This window comes from Lithobates pipiens, unplaced genomic scaffold (genome assembly GCF_037356315.1).
Source record: "Lithobates pipiens isolate NorthernLeopardFrog02 unplaced genomic scaffold, aLitPip1_a1.2 Scaffold_16, whole genome shotgun sequence".
Taxonomy (NCBI): domain Eukaryota; kingdom Metazoa; phylum Chordata; class Amphibia; order Anura; family Ranidae; genus Lithobates; species Lithobates pipiens.
The window spans coordinates 451,550,910-451,573,173 of record NW_027507748.1 but is presented as its reverse complement, the minus strand read 5'-3'; the positions used below and the strand labels follow the sequence as shown (position 1 = coordinate 451,573,173).

Genomic DNA, 22,264 nt, shown 5'->3' with positions numbered 1-22,264 from the left:
GTTAGGCCGATTTTATTTTATTTATTTATTTTTAATCCCCCTTGATCTAACACACCTTTCCCACTGGGGCGTTTTTTAAGGCGCTTTTGGGCTAAAAATAGCGCCTGTAAAGTGCCTGCAAAATGGCTCCCCTGCAGTCTGTGTGAAAGACAGAGTGCTTTCACACTGAGGCGATGCGCTGGCAGGATCTTCAAAAAAAAGTCCTCCAAGCAGCACGTTTGGAGTGGTGTATACCGCTCCTCCACCACTCCTGCCCATTGATATGAATGGGCACCACTGCCAAAGCGGTGCTTCATGGGCGCATTTAACCTCTTCCTTGGCCGCTAGCTGGGTTATATGTGCCCCACTAGCAGCCAAATAGCACCGCTAAAATGATGGTAAAGCGCCGCTAAAACTTGCGTTTTACCATCAACGCCTGCCCGCTCCAGTGTGAAAGCGGCCTTCATTAGTGATACAGAAAATTTCTTACACTTAAACATTTATTAAACAAAACAAACCTCCAATCAGTTTACTTGTATGTATGATCTAGATTAAAAAAAAAAAAAAAAACCTATATATTAAATAAAAACAGGTAGTCAAAACTTTTGGACAAAAAAAAAAAATGGACTAACTTTACTGTTTTTATTTTATTTTTATTTTTTAAATGGTGTATTTTTTTCCCAAAAAAATGCATTTGAAAGACCTCTGCGCAAATGCCGTGTGACATAAAATATTGCACCAACCGCTATTTTATTCCCTAGGATCTCTGCTAAAAAAAAATATATATAATTTTTGGGGGTCTAAGTGATTTTCTGGCAGAAAATACAGGATTTTTACTTGTAAGCAACAAGTGTAAGAAAAGTATTTAAATGGTTAAACTGAGAACTTCTACACAGAGATGACTTCATTCATTCAGTGTAAACATTGTAACATTTAGTTCTTTTCTTGGCAGTCTGCCCAGAGAGGAGGAAAGTGTTGCTATGACAACTCAGCAACTCACACTGACTTCTTACAGAAGTCATTTCAAAGTCCCGCTGTAGAATCGGCTTTTTATCAGCAGAATCGGCCCATGCCGATTATTTAAAAAACGGCAAATATCGGCCGGCCGATATATCGGTCGACCTCTAATGTAAAGTAGTGAGTATACAGCTTGTATAACAGTGTAAATTTACTGTCCCCTCAAAATACCTTATTCATTGGTATATAACATGCACTCCCCCCCCCCCCCCTTAAATTGGGGGGGGGGGGGGAAATCGTGGGTGCCTGTTGTTATATGGCAATCCCTGCGCTCTCTAAGGGGAAGAGGAGCGAGCACCGCTGAAATAGACTGAGCCGAGTGTACTGTGAACTCGGCTAGGCCTGGCTCCACTCGCAGTCACGCCCATTACTGCCTCCTAGCCTTTACATCCCACCATTGGACCGGTGTTGTGTCCATCATAGGAGGCGGCACTGCGAGAGGAGCAATAATGGTATTTAGTGTCCAAGTACTGACGTACAATGACAGCGATTTGCGCTAAGTGGTTATTGTTTTATGGTATTGTAACGACTTCTTCATGAAAATTGTTGCATGGAATCAGTATTAAAGTATGGTGAAAGCAGACTGTTGGGGTATTGGGAATTAATGTTACTAACAAACCTGTTAATTAGTCATTTTTCTTCATACATTTTGGCCACAATTTATACTGCTAAATATCTTTGGTAAAAATAACCCACATTAGTGTATATTATTTGGTCTTTGTGAAAGTTATAGAGTCTACAAACTATGGTGCCAGTCGCTGAAAATTGATTACATCTGATCAGGCCTTCAGTACATCAGGTGTATCATTTCTTGAGACACTAACAAGTCAAGAATGTACAAATACCCCCCAAATGACCCCTTTTTACAAAGTAGACATTCCAAGGTATTAAGTAAGTAGCATGGTGAGTTTTTTTAAGTTGTCATTTTTTCCCACAATTCTTTGCAAAATTAAGATATTTTTTTAAATTTTTTTTTACAAAATTGTTACTATCAGGTTATTTCTCACACACAACATATGTATACAACAAATTGCACCCCAAAATACATTCTTCTACTCTTTCCAAGTACGGCGATACCACATGTGAGACTTTTACACAGCCTGGCCACATACAGAGCACCAACATTGATGTAGTACCTTCAGACGTTCTACGAGCAAAAATGACGCATCTCATTTCTCAACCACCTATTACACTTTTGAAGGCCCTGGAGTACCAGGACAATGGAATTTCCCATAAAATGACCCCATTTTGGAAAGCAAACACCCCAACGTATAATCTGTGAGGCATAATGAGTCTTTTGAACGGTTTAAATTTTTTTTTTTTATTTATTTATTTATTTATTTATTTTATTTTTTTTGCAGAAGTTTTTGGAATATTTGGAAAAAAATTAAAGTGCATTTTTTTTTTTTTTTTTTTGTTTTTTTTTTTTTTACACAAAGTTGTCAATTTATAAGATATTTCTAACACATAGCATGTATATAGCAAAAATTACACCCCAAAACACATTCTGCTACTCCTCCCGAGTATGGCAATACCACATGTGTAGGACTTTCACACAGCCTGGCCACATAGAGAGGCCGAACATTGAAGTAGTACCTTCAGGCGTTCTAAGCGCATAAATGACACATCTCATTTTATTCCTACCCATCGCACTTTTGAAGGTCCTGGACCACCAGGACAGTGAAATTACCCACAAAATGACCCCATTTTGGAAAGCAAACGCCCCAACGTATATTCTATGAGACATGGGCTGCAAATAGGTACTCGGGTACTCTGATGGCCTGGTGACAGGTACTCGGGTACTCTGGCCTGGTGACAGGTACTCTGATGGCTTGGTGACTGGTATTTGGGTACTCTGAAGGGCGGTGACAGGTACTCATATGGACTGGGGTAGGTACTCTGGTACTCGGATGGACTGTGACGGGTACTCGGATGGACTGTGACGGGTACTCGGATGGACTGTGACGGGTACTCGGATGGACTGTGACGGGTACTCGGATGGACTGTGACGGGTACTCGGATGGACTGTGACGGGTACTCGGATGGACTGTGACGGGTACTCGGATGGACTGTGACGGGTACTCGGATGGACTGTGACGGGTACTCGGATGGACGGGTCCTCGGGTACTCGGATGGACGGGTCCTCGGGTACTCGGATGGACGGGTCCTCGGGTACTCGGATGGACGGGTCCTCGGGTACTCGGATGGACGGGTCCTCGGGTACTCGGATGGACGGGTCCTCGGGTACTCGGATGGACGGGTCCTCGGGTACTCTTGATGGGCCGTGACAGGTACTTGGGTGGACGCTGATTGACAGGTACTATGAGGGGTGCCCTCTTTATTGGGGGGGGGGAGAATCAGTGTGATTGGTGTACACTGTAGGCGGTAACGAGATGTTACCGCAATCTCCTCCTCACACACGATCGATGTGTGAGGAGGAGAACCCGGTAACATCTTGTTACCGCAGTTGGTTTACGTTTTAGTGATCGGCTGTGAAAGGATCACAGCCGATCACGTGGGTAAACGGCTGGCCAATGGCTATTTACCAGCGTCGGTGACGAGCAGTGTTCCTGGGGAACACGCCGCCACCGACATGCGCTGTGCACAGTGGGGGTGTGACCATCTGTGATCGGCCGTGACTTCATCACGGCCGATCACGTGGTAAACAGCCATAACCAATGGCTGTTCACCCCCTTTGGCGAGCGGTGTCTCTGTGTGACACTCCGCCAACGAAGAAACGGGGATGCGCACGCATGATCGCGCGCATTCCCTGTTTAAACGGGAGGCCGTCGTATGACGGCCTCCTGCCACAATAGGTGCGCCGCCTGGTCGTCATTTGACTGCCGGCGGTCAGCAACTAGTTAATCTATGTATGCACTGTATGTTTTCTTGGGTTTCTGTATGTTGTTCTGCAGAAACCTTTTGAGAGCATGACCAGTTTCTTAGAACCTGGGGGCCCTGGATATCCTCTGTCCAACCTTCCAGAATCAACAGCCAACTTTTGTCTATCTAGGGTCTCCGTGTGCACCCCCCGCTCCCTTTAGTGGAATGGACTCCTCCTCCCCTCCTCTGTTCTTTTCTTTTTACTCTTTCTGCTCTCTTTCTGTTTCCTACTTTCATTTATCTCTTCTTTTCTGCCTTAGTCTTTTTTTTTTTCTCTAAAAGACTTTGGCCGAGACGGAGCCAAGTTAATTCTGATGGTTATGGTAGACTGAAATATCCGAACCCGACGGGCTATATTGCACTTCTTAATTATCTTATTTTCCAATGTGTACTTCTTTTTTCCTTTTTTTTTTTTTTTTTTTTTTTTTTTTTTTTTTTTGTTTTCATACTCTTTGTCTACATTGGCTATTTTTTGTCTATGATTAAGTCCTTCAGAATCGTTTAGGATTTTCATTTCCTCTTCATGAGCGTTATGTACACAGCTCACTATAGCCAACGTTTTGATGTCGGGTCTTTTTTGTTGTTTTGTTATTATATAAATGATGCTGTCTGATGTCTACTGTAACCAGTAATTTTTTGTAATACTTCATTTGCAATAAAAACCTTTGTAAAAGAAACCTTTTGAGAGAAGGGTTAATCGACATAATCGGGCACCTATCACGTTCATATATTGTTTTGGTGTTACATTTAGGGCCAAAACTAATCGATCATGAAATTGATTACCATTTTAATAATTAATTTATCGGCCAGTAACCTAAAGAGGTTAAAAAAAACTAAAAGTAGCCCTTTATAATACAAAAAGAGCAAATAATCGCTACTGTAAATATTACTTTCCCTGTTGCACAGTAAAAAATGAACCTCTTACAGTATCGATTTTATATGCTCTTGTTGTACTGTCTGAAAATTCCTTTGACCAAGAAGTTTTCTATTCTTTCTAAATTTTCCCATTGCTGCAGTTGAATACAAACGTTGATTTGACCCCACTAACGATTAGAAAATCTAACAAAGTTCTTACAATTACGAGATGTTTAGGAATAAATTGCCCTTTTTTTTTTTTTTTTTTTAACTTTACATATTAACTAAATTTATATACTTCTGCTTCTTCTTCTGCTTCTTCTTCTGCTTCTTCGGCCGATTATTGTATTAATCGACTATGAAAATAATTGTTAGTTGCAGCCCTAGTTGCGTTCAGTGGTGCATGTTAGATTATGATTAAGTGAACTTGATTTGTGAAACACGTTAATATTTGCTCTGTCTATGTTCTGTATTGGTGTTATCTTGATGTGATTTTACTTGGAATAAAACTATTATATCTTTTTTAACACATTTGAGTGCGGTTAACATGTTCTGTTGGCTGCATTGCAGTGTGGACAGGACAATTAGCCCTTGTACACGCGGTCCGACATTCCGACGGAAAATGTCCGATTGGACCGCGTTGTCGGTCGGAAACAGTCCGATGTGGGCTCCATCGGACTGTTTCCGACCGACAAAGTTTTAGAACTGGGCTATAAAACTTTCCGACAACATGATCCGACTTTGTCCTATTGTGTGTAGAGAATTCGGACAAAGTGCCACGCATGCTCAGATCAAATTCCTAGACCAAAGCTATTGGCTACTAGCCTGAATGTAGTCCCATCGTAACGAAATAACGTCATCACGTTGGATATGATTGGATTTTCCGACTACTTTGTTCGGATCGTGTGTATGCAACACAAGTTTCGGACAAAAATCTGTCGATCCGACGGATTTTGTTGTCGGAATGTCCGACCATGTGTACAAGGACTTAGACTATGTGCCTTAGTGGTGAATGATGATAAAAATAAAAAAAAAACAGTTGTGTTAATGAGCCCTAATAGTTCATTCACACCATAAGTGTGTGCATGCATTGAGGTGCTTTGCGTTGGGCAGCCCATTCATTTTAAATTTGCTGCTAAAGAGACTATAAACTCAATTTTTTTTTTTTTTTTTTTTTTTAGAATGACAAAAAAAAGTGTACTACAGCTCGTTAGTGAGGTGCATGTAACTATTTCGGCAGTGCACCACAACGCACCTAAGCATTTTGCTGTAACATGCGTCTGCTGGCGAGGTACATTGGGGTATCATTTAGAATTAATAACTCTGCAATGCACCAACACATGTATCGTGTGTGAATGGGCCTCCATTAAGTAGGACGTTGTTTATTGTTCTGAACACAAATTGCAGGCTTTACAATGCATGTTGCATACTTTGTGCTCTATACCTGAAGGTGACAAGAAATCTTGTTGGACCACTTTTTTGCTGGCTGTTCACAGTTCAGCCTTCAGCTATTTGGTTTCTTGTTAAAGGGAAGGTTTTGTGCACTTCTGTACTTGTTTTTATTTTTTTTTAATTGTGTAGATGTGGCATAAAACTGTACTAATAGAGCCCTGGTACAAATTAGAGTTGCGTTAGGTACTGTTTTTAGGTTTGACCATCCGCTATATCAAACTGGAATGAAAGATCAAGTTGAGTAAAATTGTTTCTTTGCAAAGGATTTTAGTAAATCGGCCACATTACCAGTGGTAACAGCTTCGTTCTCAAAAATGCTTAGTGGTTCTAAAGCCTTAAGGTGTGTGTTTATTTTTTTCTTTACCTAATGCAATATATGCATTCCTACTGTACTGCTGGTTCCAGCCATCCAATCCCTTTTCTTACCCGAGCCCAATCTGATCCAACAATGTGCATGAGAGCAGCGGCTATCGCCACTGTCTCCCTCTTCATTGTGCAGATTGATAGCAGCGGGAGCCATTGGCTCCCCCTGCTGAAAAAACAAATGTTACGATGAAGGGACGGGGTTAGGTGCAAGGCAGCTTAGGAGTGAGCCTGCACAGGTGCCCCCATCAAAAACGGCTTTACATGGGGGCACTCGCCAAGGATCAGGTCTGCTGTGAGCAAAAGTGTTGCACAAAGCGTGTGTGTGTGTGTGTATATATATATATATATATATATATTTATATTTATGTGTGTGTGTGTGTATATTATAATATAAATTTTGTTTTATTAAAATAAGGTTTAAAGGAGAAGTACGGTCAAAGCTCGTTTGGCTGTACTTCTCCTGTGGATCGCAGTAGGGAAGTTGGTTTTCCACTTCTGTGACGCGTTTTCAACAGAGATTCCGCTCTCTGCTGTCACAGTAATCGGTCTAGGCTCCGCATAATCATGACCATGGAGTTGGGATCTGCCAGATCCCTGAACCGCCACCCAGCTCAGCCTCTCAGTGAGCAGCTGAAAGCCTGAGCCAGCCGCCCCCTTCACAGATCAGCGCTCCAGTGACTAGGAGGGGGCAGAGCAGAGAGTCGTGACTGATAGTCGGTATGGAGCTGTGAGAACTGAGCAATCGTTGGTGTTTGAGTGCTCGGTTCTCAGTGCAGAGCTGCCCGGGGACAGATGTATCATCAGACTGATGCTGCATCCCCTTAGGTAAGTATAAATCTACAAAAGAGCTGTGCACCCCAAACTTCTTTTAATGTACCCCCCCCCCCCCCATGACACAGGAAGGAGTTGGCCAGCTGATTATAGATGATGCAGGGTGTGTGCTAATGAGATCAGCTGGTCAACTCCTTCCTGTGTCATGACCTAAAGTCTGACCAGGCAGTAAGGCAGAATAATGGAGCAGTGTGTTTTAAATGGCTATGAAGAGAGTGAGGTAAGCCTGTGTAGAATTAATGGAAACATGTTTTATTTTCGCATAAGTACATTGGGAGAGTAATTAAAACACCTGTCAGGTTTTTATTGCCGACTGTGAACAGGTTAGGGAGATTAACCCTCTACTTGTCCTGTTTACTGTTATCAAAGAGAGCAAAAAAAAAATCTCAAAACAGGAATATGAGGGGGGGGGGGGGGGGGGGGGGGTGTTGGTGTGATCTTCCAATAAGGACGTACATTCTGGTGACAACTAGAGGGATTCTCTGACTTTGGAAGGAGCACCTTGTTAGAGGGCTTTCCATATGTTGCTTATGTAAAGCGAAGAGGACTGGTGTACACCAGATCATTCAGTTCCAACAGATTGGAAATGGACAGATCCATTTCCTGGATTGCCTGGGGATTAGACAGCTCCCTTGTATATGCGGCTCTCAGGTTTGAAGGTAAGGTGGCATTGATTGCTTGGGTCTCGCGCTGGAATTCGAGCAATAGCCACTCATCCGGTCTGGATACTGTAGAATCAGCAGCACGGTACCTTATCCAAGATGGAGCCCGCTGTCCTCAGTGGGTGCATTGAGCATTTGCAAACATGTGGGGCTGGTTCCTCCACGACATTGAAGCATCATTCGTGTGTTGTGACCATCAACATGTTTTGCCAAATCAGCTTGCGCTTCCTCAGGGAAGTTTGCCTGCGGTTATGCTTTATGCGGTTTAAGGACGTTGCCTTAGCCAATATCCTTGAATTGGCCACTGGTAATAAAACTGCAAATGGGCCTAAAATTCCACCTTGAAGTACCCTCTAACCTATTTCTGTGTTGGTCCTCTTTGTGTCTCTGGGGGAACTGACTGTGTGTGTGTGTGATATATAATCTCTCATTTGATTTTGTTACTGCTGCTTACATTTTGTACATTGACATGAGTCCCTTTGCTTAAGGTTTTTACAATTTGAGGTTCCCTTTCTCACAGGTATGCATATATACCAAACCAATTAAGATGGCAAACTGTGTCCCCCCCCCCCCCCCCCCCCACAGTGTGTAAAACAGTTAGTGTAATTTCAAAACAAGAAAATGCCACTCCCTACAACAATGAGATCACTCTGCATGCATCAGGACTTGTGGGCGGTTCTGGCACACCCTAGCCAGATCTGCAACACAGACCGTACACACGTAAAGGAGTGGGCTGGGTGGATAAAAAAATGTTTTAAGAAAATTGCAACTTCCAGCTTCTCTTCTATGTCTATTCCCTGGGAATGGGACAAGGCAATTTTGGGTGCAAGTCAGATATGTACTAATTTTATATATATATATATATATATTACACATACACACACTTGAGATACCCAGGCAGCCATTGTTTGTTCCAATTAAGATTTTGAATAGAGACAACCCCTCTCTTTGTTATAGAACTCGTTTAATTAATCTGGAAGGAATTGGCAGGACACTCTGTACTTGCTTGACACCTAGGTATCACTTAAATCATTCTTCAGATATATTTGTATTTTCTAAGTGACAGGCATCTTGATCTTCGAGTATATACCTCATTAGATTGCTATATCATCGAGTTTGTTCACCCCCTGATGAAGGTTCTGAATTGTCAGCAACTGGAAACGCGTTGGGTGTGGGTGATATAGGAAAAGCATTTTTACCAACCATATTTTGTCTTGTTTATGTGATTGTTTTTTGATAGACCAGAAGGACATTATTTAGCCCACATGCCCTCCCTGGTGATGTTATGTACATTGTGTAATTTATAACAATAAAAATTGTATATTACTTTGTCTTTTTGTGTCCGGTGTCGATGGTCATTTAAAATCCCACCCATTTAGGGGGAAGCTCTTCTTTGTCGATGCGTCACAGTGGCAGTGCTTAGTATCTACTGCTGTCCTCCGTGCTGCTGTCCCTATCTCTTCTCCCCACTCTCTTCTCCCCCTCCGTGCTGCCGTCCCTTGGGGTGCAACGGATCATCACCAATCCGTGATCCGAATGGGTCACCCCACTCAGATCGGCATATGCCGCGGAGCGCTCCGCGATCTCGGCCTTAGGAGAGGCCGCGGCTTTGGCCTAGCTCCGAAGCGGCGGCCATCTTTCTACACCCAGGCGTTTACAATGTGATCGCTCCGACGGAGCGATCACTTGTAAACAAACCGGCGTCATGACATGACGCTGGTTTCTCTCTCCCCTCTCTGTACTGATCTGTGCAGTGGAGGGGAGAGGTCGGATGGAAGCAGCCATCCCTCCATACCCAGCCCGATACTCTGCCAGCCAATGCCCTGCCATACAATACTCTGCCAGCCAATGCCCTGCCATACAATACTCTGCCAGCCAATGCCCTGCCATACAATACTCTGCCAGCCAATGCCCTGCCATACAATACTCTGCCAGCCAATGCCCTGCCATACAATACTCTGCCAGCCAATGCCATACCAGCCAATGCCATACAATACTCTCAAGGTTATCCAAAGGATTAATTAGCTAATCAAAAAAAAAAAACACTAGATTCATAAAAAATCAAAAAAAATCAAAAAAAAAATCGGATAGTCATTGACAATTCGAAAAAAATAATCAATAGGTTAGTCGACAGACAAATTAATCGTTAGTTGCAGCTCTCGAGCTTAGTTATGTAGCATGAGGCTGTATATTCTGCAATATTTACATTTTTGGTAAACTCATTCAGTGAATTCAAGCATGCACTACATTGATGCATTCACACAAGTTCACAGTAACCATGAGATAAAACAAAGTTAAGGAATATTCCTTTATCCCATTGTTTTGCAAATCTATGTACACTACAAACTGTATATCGCTGTTTTACTAACCTGACAGCTGATTATTCTAAATAGAAAACCTTCATATTTGTTTCCAAATATTAAAGATTCTAACTACCAGCAAGAATGATTCCTTAAATTTTAAAGAGCACCTGTCTTTTCAGATCCATCATGGCAGCGCCTGTTAGCAGGCATCCACTCACCTGCTGAGACCACATCCCTCACCTTGTTTTGCCACTGCCGCATCACCAGCTGTCCCATTAAAGGGAATCAAAATGTCTGCGGGTCAGAGGAGGAGCTGCTGCTGTGGGACAGAGATGACAGTTGCTCTTTAAAAATTTTGATTTAAATCGTGTTGATTTAAATCAAGCCTTTTTAGTAGTGATTTAAATCAAATCCACCATAGCAGTGAGTCATTAAGAATCAAGTTATTATAAAATAGTCTGGGCGGCTACAGACATTGCAAGGACCGCTCACGGCTCACTGTTCATGCTGCATTTTACATAAATTAAAAGGGTATTTCTTTGGCAGATTTTAACTTGCTTCGGTAGATGTAGCATGCCCCCCCCCCCCCCCCCCCTCGCCTCTACACTGAGAACTGAGCGATCTAACCCTGCCAATTTCTCGGTTTTTAGAGCTCCGTGAGCAGAGAGCTTTAGGCTGTCAGTCGCAGCTCTCTGCTCATCTCCCTCCTCGCTCATTGGCACACTGAGCTGTGACAGGGGTGGAGCAGCCATCTCAGCCACTGGCTGAGCGGGGTGTCAGTCCAGGCACCTTTCGGATCCCGACTCCCATTGTCGGGATGACACTGTGCCTGGACTGATATCCATGCAGAGAGCGGACTTCAGACCGTTCTCTGGTGAAAAAGGGTCACAGGAGTGCAAAACGAATTGCACTTCTGTGACCCATAGGAGAAGTACAGCCAAATGAGCTTTGGCTGTACTTCACCTTTTCAATAACATTGGTCATTAACCTCCCCTCTCCCAATCCAGTCAGCTCATTTATTAATCTGAGATGCAATCAAAAATATCTGCTATTCTGCTTACTTGCAGAGCAAGTATACACAATGTGTACACTCAAGCTAGAGCCAGGCTCCTCCAGGTCGCAGCGCCGGCAGCAGCTCTATGCGCTCCTCTGAGTCCTCCGGCCGTGAGTGACGTCAGACCACCGGGACAACTAGGCGCTTCCATGGTGGGTGTGAAGCGCAGCATGCTGAGGGGTTGTATCATGAAATGAGTGGGCCCATGGGCAAGATTAAAAGTAGGCCCCGGGCATTGATAAAGTGGGCGTGGCTTAATAGTCTGAGATTACTTTAATAGTGCAGAATGTGGTCATTTTAAATGGAAAATGAACAGTGCAGAGTGTGCGGTGATGAGTAGCATGTGCAGGAGAGGGGCGTGGAGTGTATGGGTAGTATGTGCAGGAGAGTATGGTGGTGGGCATTATGTGCAGGAGAGGACTGTGGAGTGTATGGAGTTGAGGTGTGTGTGTGTGTGTGTGTGTGTGTGTGTGTGTGTGTGTGTGTGTGTGTGTGTGTTTTTTTTTTTTTAATTTTTTTTTTTTTTTATCGCCATTGTTCCGATTTTATTAATTTTTTTTTTCTTCACAATGATTGTGGGGGAGATGGTGTATGGTGTCATTTTTTGTGTGTATGTGTGTATATATATATATATATATATATATATATATATATATATATATATATATATATATATATATATATATATATATATATAAAAATTTAAATTATATATATATACTTCTTTTTTTTTTTTTTTTTCTCTTTACAATGCTTTTTGGGGAGACGGGGGTAGGGTGAGATGGTGTCAGTAGTTTTTTCATTTTATATTACCATTTTATTTATTTTTTTACCCATCTTCATTTATTTTATTACTTTTTTACAATTTAATCTTGTAATATTTTTTCCTTTTTGTATCAGCCCTTTTGGTGAGAGATCAGGGGTCTAAACAGACTTCTGACATCTCCCCTTTGAGACAGAGAAAGAGACTGAGGACAGCATTGAGAATGAATGGACAGAGGCTCCTGCTCATTCATAAACTTAAGCAGAGTAACATAAAATTTACTCTGGTCAGTTATTACAGGACATGAGCGATCTCTTACTGTGTCCAATTCAGAAAAGGAAGGAGCCGGTAAATGACCTATTTCTTGGCCCCTTCCTCCGCTCTCCATCCCAACAAATACCCCACAGTAGCTGGTGGGAGTAGGCAAGCCGGCTGTGGGGGTGCGAACAAGGGGAGGACGACAGGGGTCCGGAGGACACGGCTGACATTTGGGTGGGGATTGGTGCAGTGAGGGAAAGTAGTTACAAGCACCGATCTCCCTGTATGGCATTTTAGCTGACAGACATGGAAAGGAGAGCCAGCTTTCTGAAAAGCCATGCAGAGAAATCGGTGCTTGCAACTGTCCCCCCGCTGCACCGATCATCCCTGGCTGTTGAGGGCCAATCTTCCGTGTGTGCAGGGTGAGTCACAGTGGGACCCTCTTTGGAGCCCATATGCAGTCAACACCCTTCACATATGGATGATATGCCACTGGCACTGACAGAGAATGCAGATGAAGGGCGTGTGCCGGGTGCAGAAGCACACTTTGCACATCTTGCAGACGGTTTTACAGGTGCAGCACACTGCCGCCACTTCATCTGTGCCCCATCCCTCCAGTGAATTGTTCTGCCCAGGGCATTTTGCCCCCCCCCCCCCCTCCCCGAACTACCCCTGGTTCCAAGGACACCAATGCTTCAAAGCAGAAGTGGTAACCGCTGTGTTCTCCAACTGATCTGCAGTCTGTGCAGGCCTGTCTTTGTCAGGATGATTGACAGCAGCTCAGTCAAGTGTAAAACCTGCTAATATAAACCACTCCAAGGAAAAAGAATTCTTTGTAAAATTACAGAGCGTGGTCAATTTTAACATAATCGGCATATTTGGTATATAAGATCCCTGATGGTGTTCAAGGACTATATATAAAGGTGATTTTAGAGGCTCCTTCACCCACTGCCTGTGGGATTTATGGAACCCGATCTACAACGGTTCCTTCCATGTGATGTCCACTTGACTTATTTTTTTTTAAATATGCACAGTTCAAAGCCTCTTAATGGGAACATATCCTATTCGGCAAAACCTGATGCAGAAGGTAACTTAGGAAAACATTGGGAGGTTGAAACATTTACATAGCTTAAAGCTTGTTCTGTCTGATGTAATGGTATACTGCATTAGAAACGCACTAGGGGGTTCTATGTATAAACCGTTCCCTTACAGATATGACAGAGCAAAAATTTTCAGAATTTTCTGTATTATGATTACTTCCTATATTCTGTATATACATTACTGTCTAACCATTTTATTATTTAATGTAATATGTCAGTTCAATTAATTCTAAGCATAACCAAAGGGGCTTATGTTATCAGGCACTTTTTCTGTATTTATTCATTAATTGTACGCATTTGGAATGCATGTCAAACGCAGTTTATCGAAATCCTGTTGACTCCAATTAAAGCTGGAGTAAACCCACTGAAGGTTTTTTTTTTTTGACCTGCAAAGGAAAAGGCATAATGAGCTAGTATGCACAGCATACTAGCTCATTCTGAAATACTTACCTTAGAACGAGGCCCCGACACCTGGCCCGATCCACGCCGAGGGAACTGACATGTTCCCTTGGCGTGTCTTCCGGGTATCGCGGCTCCGGTCACTCCTGCGCGTGGGGGATTTCTTTCTGCCAGGGTCTGGCGTCTGCTGGACTTTCAGCCGAGAATCCCCTGTGCGCATGCGCCGCTGCAATCAGCGGCACATTGCTAGGGGAATATCTCCTAAACCGTATAGGTTTAGGAGATATTTTTTTTACCTACAGGTAAGCCGCCTTATAGGCTTTCCTGTAGGTAAAAGTTCTAAAAATCACTATACAGCCACTTTAAGCAGTATACATGGTTTCGAGGCTTGTTTTGAACTGCTTTGTGTTGTGCTGCAAATCCTTAGAGTCCTATTAATTGAACTGCAGGTCAAACGCAGCCTTTTCTTCCCAAAAGTTGCGTCTGCCCTTCAAACACATGTGTGTTTTTTATTTTGAATAGTAAATTGTGTTTAAAAGCAACACCCATTGACATGAACCCTGAAGGAGACTAGAGGATTGAAGATGAGAGAGCCATACAGTCCATGAAAAGGCCCAGGTGTATGTTGTGTACAATGCTAAGAATTCACATGTCTTGTGGGAATATCTGCTATATTTCTGGTCTGTCAGCTCCCCCAAAGACAATATTATAGATATGGAGGGGTCAGCAAACTTTAGATTGTGGCCAGGTGACCCGTAGATCGCGGTCTGGACTTGCTGACCCACCATCTCAGAGCATCAGAGTGCAATGCAGAGGGACTACTTGTAAAGTTGGAGCTGTAGTAGGGAGCAAGAGCCGCATAAGCCAATGCCTCCTCTGTAGTGCCAGCTACTGTCCCATGCAGTGTGATACCAACTGCACTCATTCTCTTATCTCAGCTAGTGGACTCCAGAATGGTGCCAGCAGTAGGAAAGGAGATCTTTAGGTCAGTGTGAAGCAATATACTGGGCATAATAGTATAGAGCTGCTTTCACACTGATGTGCTGCGGTTTATCCACACCATGAGTGCAGTCAGTGTACCTGTAGCTTTCCTGCAGGTTTGCTGCACTTAGCCATAAACATCTATTATAGCTTTGGGTTTGGTGCACTTAGCCATAGACTTCTATTTTAGCCTGTGGATCTGGTGCACTTTCAAAAAGCCCACCAAAACCCCTGAATGCCTAAGTTTTGGTGTGCTTTCATAAAGTGCACCACACCTGCAGGCTATAATACAAGTCTATGGCAAAGTGCAGCTCACTCAGAAAAGTTGCAGCTGCACCCATGATGTGGGTAAACCATCGATGTGAAAACCGTCTTATAGGAGGTTCAGGCATTAAGAGTTCATTTACATTTGCAGTTTGGGGGGGGGGGGGGGGGAAACCCTCAGGATGCGTTTTTACCACCACTGCCCAAACTAACCGCACCCTCTTTAGCTGCGATGGCTGGTGGGTGTAGCACTCACCAAGCGTGACCTATTCAAGTGAATGAGGATACTCTGCAAGTGCCCTGCAACCTTGTGCAGTGCAGCAAATAAGGGGTTAAAGCAGGCAAAGTTGTGTTGCTCTCTCACCACCTGCTTTAACCCTTTGGACCTTGCAGAAGCATGCAGTTGCTGGGTGCTCAGAGAGCCCCATTTACTTGAATGGGTTGCAATTGGCAGATGTTCACACCCACCAAAAGCAACAGGGGGCCTAATTTCTGCTGCGGCATTTGTGTACACCTTTTTGGCTGCTCCCTCAGCAGCTAAAGGAGGTAGAGATTGGGGTTGATAAAACTGCAACTCAACCACAGGGTTTTGCCACCCCCCCCCCCCCCCCCCATTTTAAATGTGAATGAGCCCTAAGGGTGCTGCTGCTAAATTAAACTAAGGGCTCATTCATAAGTGCAGGAGGCACTGCTGCTCCTCTGAAAAGCGATTCGAGTGTGTTTGACAGGTGGTGAGAAGGCAATATGTTTCCTTCTCACCACCTGATTTAAACTCATGATTGCCATGCAATGAATGTGATAATGACTTATAGTATGGCAATTAGATGTTTAAATCTTGTGTGGGGCAGCGACACTGTGCTAGGTGATCTTTGATTTCTCCCATGTTGTTAAGGTAGATCAACTCCACCTCTAAAGTGGTTGTTAATCTGCTATAGTATATTCATGCCATCCCCTCTGCCCTATGTGTCCCAGTGTCTGTGCTATATAAAAAAGATTTCCGCTTTCTAACTTTTTATATCGGAGCGTCTCCTGGCACACATGGGACTACTCGCCTCTCTCTTCTCCCAGGCTGACAGCTACAGTGGGAGGGGCTGAGGGAGGAGAGATAGCTGAGCGGTCACGTGAGTGCCAGAGATGGTCTGATATAAGGTAAAAATATACATTTTTCTTTATATAGCACAGACACTGGGACACACATCCCTATTTAACAGAGGGGATGGCATGAATATACTATAGTTGTTGTTGCAGCAGGAGCGGAGAGTGGCATTGCCACAAGCTAACAGGCAGAGGAAGGGGCAGAGGAGAGCTGCGGATGGCGGAGGCATGTAAACTGACCATGGTGTCAGGGCTCAGTGGTCAGTTTACAGGGGCATGGTAGAACCAGGCAGGATCAGCTAGATATTTTAGGTTATGCAGGGGGGCAAATTACACAGCACAGCCACTGTGCAGTATAACATGCTTTAAGGGAACAGGTTGCATTTATTATGCTTTATTTTTTTAGGGTAACAAACACTTTAAGGTTGCCTACCCCTGTTGTATATTTTTTAATCGTTTCTCTCAAGTGTATCTTCTAAGGCATTTATTTTTTATGTACTGTATAAAGTGCGGTTTCTCTGTCCTTGATCAGAATGATCATGTTTCAGAAATGTGTAATAAACCATCTTTCAGATTGTAATCTAAGACCTGCTCATGTCCACAGGGGCATTTTATAATGTGTAAGTGGTATAATATTAAAAGACACTGAATTTCAGGGGATTTCCAGTTGAGTGTCCCGATTTACATTTGGTGTAATTATTGAAAGACATGTTTATGTCTATAAATGTGGGACATTGGGCAGTCCATTTTTGGATCTCCAGTTCAGCATGGTTTGCCAACCAGAGTGTGTATAACCTGGGCTGCAGAGCCATCAGTGTTTTCATGTATTTCTACAGCACCTGGGGCTCTACTGGCTGTCTATCATTGCTGAGCAGTCTCCTAGCAGAAATGTGTATTAAAAAGTCAGTGGAGTTTGGGGGTCTACTGTTTTTGTACATTTATATCATCACGTTTTCCAGATTTTGCAATAGTTCCACATTTTGTTTTGTTGCACAGATTCAGCCTTTATAACATTTCATTTGATTTTACACTCAACAAACTTCAGGGATATTAAAAATACACCTGAACCCAGCGCCCTATGGAATATTCTTTTATAACAAAAATCTGAGTACAGATACCATGAAGAGATTACTCCTCACTCACCTACAGCAGCTATTATAAATAAAATGACTATGGTATACAATGTGGTTGATTAAAAAAAATCAAACGCTAACAGCGCTCAATATAAATCTAAAAATACCTCAGATCTCTCTTATAGAAAGTGAAAAACACTTTTAAAGCGGTAGTAAACCCGCTAATTATTATTTATTTTTTTAACACCTGCAAAGCAAAAGGCATAATGAACTAGTATGCACCGCATACTAGCTCATTATGAAATACTTTCGAATGAGGCCCCGACATCTGGCTCGATCCACGCCGAGGGAGCTGACATGCTCCCTCTGCGTTTCTTCCGGGTATCGCGGCTCCGGCGCTGTGAGTGGCCGGAGCCGCGATATCGTCACTCCCGCGCATGCGCACGGTAGATTTCATTCCGGCCGGTCGGCCACTGCCGGATTTTCAGGCCAAGAATCCCCTTGTGCGCATGCGCCGCTGCAGTCATCGGCGCATACCAAAGGGGAATATTGGGATATTTTTTTTTACCTACAGGTAAGCCTTATTATAGGCTTTCCTGTAGGTAAAAGTAAAAAAAAAAATGAGTATACAACCACTTTAAAATAAACAATCGAATTTAGAACGCTACTAATCACATTATAAGCGTCACACTTATCACATGCTAGTAAGAGTCCATAATTGAAGATGCTAGCGGTAGAAGTGTCAGCAAAGAGATGCCATCCACTGTGGAGATATATTTCAATCACAAGGAGTAACAGTCCTACACCATCAGTTTCCACCTTTGTGCAATCCCCCATGGCTGGACGCTTACCAGAACAGTACTGCAAACAGGCTTTATATGTTAGATCTTTCAATCTTTCTGCTCCTCCAGGTCTCTTCACTCATCCACTCATCCACTCAGCGACAAAATCTCCTCATTAAGCATCAACATGCAAGGATACACAAGGGATCTGATATAGTGTTATACCCTTTATTGCACTTTCACCTTCCCCCCTTACAAACTGCGCTTACATCAACATAAAAATAAAATCAGCATAAAAGGCGTATCAGCACAGCACAGCACAGCTTAACGACATAGTGCATAGTCATTTGATTTTACGTTTTAAAGAAAAACCTAGAATGAAGCCTGATATTGAACAAGTATGCCAGCTTTGAATACAGTTCCATACATCTGCCTGAAGACTGCACAGGCAAAGTTAAGTGCCTTGGAAAAGTATTCATACCCCTTGAAATCTTCCATATTATGTCATGTTACAACCAAATACATAAATGTATTTTATTGGAATTTTATGTGATAGACCAACACAAAGTGGCACATAATTGTGAAGTGGAAGGAAAATGATCAATGGTTTTCAACATCTGAGTCAATACTTTGTAGAACCAATTACAATTACAGCTGCAAGTGTTTTCAGGTATGTCTCTATTAGCTTTGTGCATCTGGAGTGACATTTTTGCTTATTCTTCTTTGCAAAATATCTCAAGCTCTGTCTGATTGGATGGAGAGCATCTGTGAACAGCAATTTTTCAAGTCTTGCCACATATTCCCAATTGGATATAGGTCTGGACTTTGACTGGGCCATTCTAACATGTCAATATGCTTTGATCTAAACCAGGCATCCTCAATCTACGGCCCTCCAGCTGTTGCGAAACTACACATCATGAGGCATTGTAAAACTCTGACATTCACAGACATGACTGGGCATGATGGGAATTGTAGTTCCTGAACAACTGGAGGGCCATAGTTTGAAGACCCCCTGATCTAAACCATTACATTGTAGCTCTGGCTGTACGTTTAGTAGTGTTGTCCTGCTGGAAGGTGAACCTCCACCATAGGCTCAAATCTTTCTTACATGATTTCTAAGATTGCCCTGTGTTTGGCTCCATCCATCTTCTTATCAACTCTGACCAGATTCCTGCTCCCTGCTGAAGAAAAGCATTCCCATAACATGATTCTGCCACCACCATGTTTCACAGTGGGTATGGTGTGTTCAGGGTGATGTGCAGTCTTTGTTTTCCACCACACATAGCGTTTTGCTTTTAGACCAAAAAGTTACATTTTTGGTTTCATCTGACCAGAACGCCTTCTTCCACATGTTTGCTGTGTACCCCACATGGCTTCTTGCAAACTGCAAACGGGACTACTTATGGTATTCTTTCAACAATGTCTTCTTGCCACTCTTCCATAAAGGCCAGATTTGTGGAGTGCACGACTAATAGTTGTCCTGTGGACAGATTCTCCCTCTTTAGCTGTGGATCTCTGCAGCTCCTCCAGAGTTATCATGGGTCTCTTGGCTGCTTCTGATTAATGTTCTACTTGCCTGGCCTTTAGATGGACGACAATGCCTTGGTAGGTTTGCAGTTGTGCCATAATCTTTCTACTTTCGGATGATGGATTGAACAGTGCTCAGTGAGATGTTCAGAGCTTGGCATATTTATTTTATAACCTAACCCTGCATTAAACATCTCCAAAACGTTATCTCTGGTGTGTTCCTTGGCCTTCATAATTTTTGTTTGTGCACTTAGGTTCTCTAACACACTTCTGAGGGCTTCACAGAACAGCTGTATTTTACAGAGATTCAATTTCACACAGGTGGACTCTATTTACTAATTAGATGACTTCTGAAGGCAATTGGTTCCACTAGATTTTAGTTGGGGGTATCGGAGTAAAAGGCGCTGAATAAAAATGCACGCCACGCTTTTTTCACATTTGTAAAAAAAACTGACAACCGTTTATCCTTTTCTTTCCACTTAACAATTATGTTCCACCTTGTGTTTGGTGTATCACATAAAATCCCAATAAAATACATTTACATTTTTGGTTGCAACATGACAGAATGTGGAAAATTTCAAGGATTGTGAATAATTTGGTGCACACATAGTGAACAAGTCAACGTCTTTTCTGTGTTAAAAGGAAGTTATGCCCTATTCAATTATTCACTAGTGAATAGCCACTATTGTACTGTCTGTGTATGGGTACATATTTAGATTTGTTTGTAATAAAATTCTATCCAAATCTTTGAATTGGTAGTTAAAAAGTATAATTCTTTAATGTGTTTTTGTTTTTTGTTTTTATTTGTTTTTTTATTCCCTACCCCTGATTGTACTAACATGGATAGCATGAGAACCAGTTTTTAACTCTGTTTTTCCTTCACCTAACTGCAAATGAAGTGTGCCATATACTGTACAGTATGAGCTTTAATGCCTCTGTTGCCAGGCTTTTGTTGGCCAAAACTGCTTCTCCCCACATAACTGCAAAAGTAGCTTGAATCACGTTAAATGCAGGTCAGAAGGATGTTAACTGTTGTACCTGTCAGTAAATTCTGAATGGTCCCAGAAGACTTTCAAGCTAATGCTCAAAGCAAACTGAATTTGTCAATTGACACAAGCCCTTTAACTATTTAGGCTGGGTTCACACGGTCTTCGGATGTGGTTCACTGCAGGGTTCTGGTGCATCCCTGTTCTCCCTTTCAGGGAGGAATTGGGACCTAAAATCGAGCCAAAGATGCACAGGACCCTTGTGCAATCCGCTCCGTGGCTGCCCGGGAGATGTGTGAACTGGCTCCATTGAGAGCCAGTCGCATGCTCCTGTTATGCGAAATAGATGTGTGGAAACCCACATCCAATTCTCAATAATGTGAACCCAGCCTCAAACCAAAAATGAAAGCTGGCTTTGAAATTCCAAAATAATAATAATGTTTTTATTTTTATTTTAGGGCTTATTGTGGGTGTAATACTAAGATACGGCATTCCCTCTACCACCACCAATGACAAAACCATCAGCTGCTCTCAAGAACAAAGGGCTTATTCCACACTACTAGTCAACGTCAGTGGAAAATTCTTTGAATACACTTTGAAGGGTGAAATTATTCCTGAGAAGATCCATAATATGGAGCAGAATGACATGCTAAGAAAGGTAAATTATCCCTGCCTGCCTAAAACAAAAAATACATATGGTTGGCCGTGTAGTAATAACCTTATTTGCTGGTATAACCAGTAATGAAGGTTAGAATGTGGTGACTTTAAATGAAACCTGTATTTTGTGTGTGGTGTTTTCTACTCTTCCCTTCTTAAAAAGCTAATTTCCTGGCTATCATGCTAACCCAAATGCTTAATTTCTTTGCAAGCAAGTACCCTCCGTTTTTAGAACAACAAAAGCTATTACCACTCCACACTCATGGACCCCGTACTCCCTCATTGCATTTTCTCACCCAAAGGAATCGAGAGCCACACACCGATGAGGTCACCTTGTAAAAATGTTATTGAGCCAACTAGAAAAAAAAACCGCTAAAGTCCTTGCCTTAAGACCTCCCTTGTCCAACACTTTTTTTTTTTTTTCATCTTTATGGGCTCAGTTGTAGAGATCAGTGGGCTGCCATTTTGTTTTCTTCAGTAAATATTCTAATTGTAAATAAACTGATCAGGAGTTCTGACTTTTTTTTTTTTTTTTTCCTCCCCCCCCTCCCTATTTCATCGAAATGTTTATTCTTGGCCAATGACCCAGTATGTATTCAGACCTGACACATCCAGGGGACTAGAGTTCCCACAAACAGGCTAGCAATGCCATCATGTTTGTCTCAGCACAGGATGCCTTTTACCACACTGAGCTTTCAATAATTAAATTAGACCCTCCTGCAGCCTTGGCGAATGGGTTTATAGGTAAGAACACACCACTTGTGTCCACTGATGTTAAGCTATATAGGGAACAGAGTATCAGAGTCTAAGAACATCTCGTGTCTCAAAAAATGTGACTGAAATGCCCATGAGACTTAAATGAGGTACATCAAGCCATCAACACAAATTGGCATATAAAAAAAAAATATATTTTTTTTTTTTTTTCAAAAGGTAAAAATAGTTTTCCTTTACAATGCAAAAGAGAGCAAAAACAGATT

General features: G+C 42.5%; 1 protein-coding gene across 2 annotated transcripts in view; it reads left to right on the top strand.

Moving 5' to 3' along the window:
- SLC9A7 (solute carrier family 9 member A7) overlaps nt 1-22,264 on the top strand; it is a 134,735-nt gene that overhangs the window by 27,804 nt on the left and 84,667 nt on the right. For both annotated transcript variants that reach the window (XM_077482799.1, XM_077482800.1), the window contains exon 2: nt 21,089-21,288. In XM_077482799.1, coding sequence (XP_077338925.1) covers nt 21,089-21,288 — 200 coding nt within the window. The remainder of the gene's footprint in view (nt 1-21,088; nt 21,289-22,264) is intronic.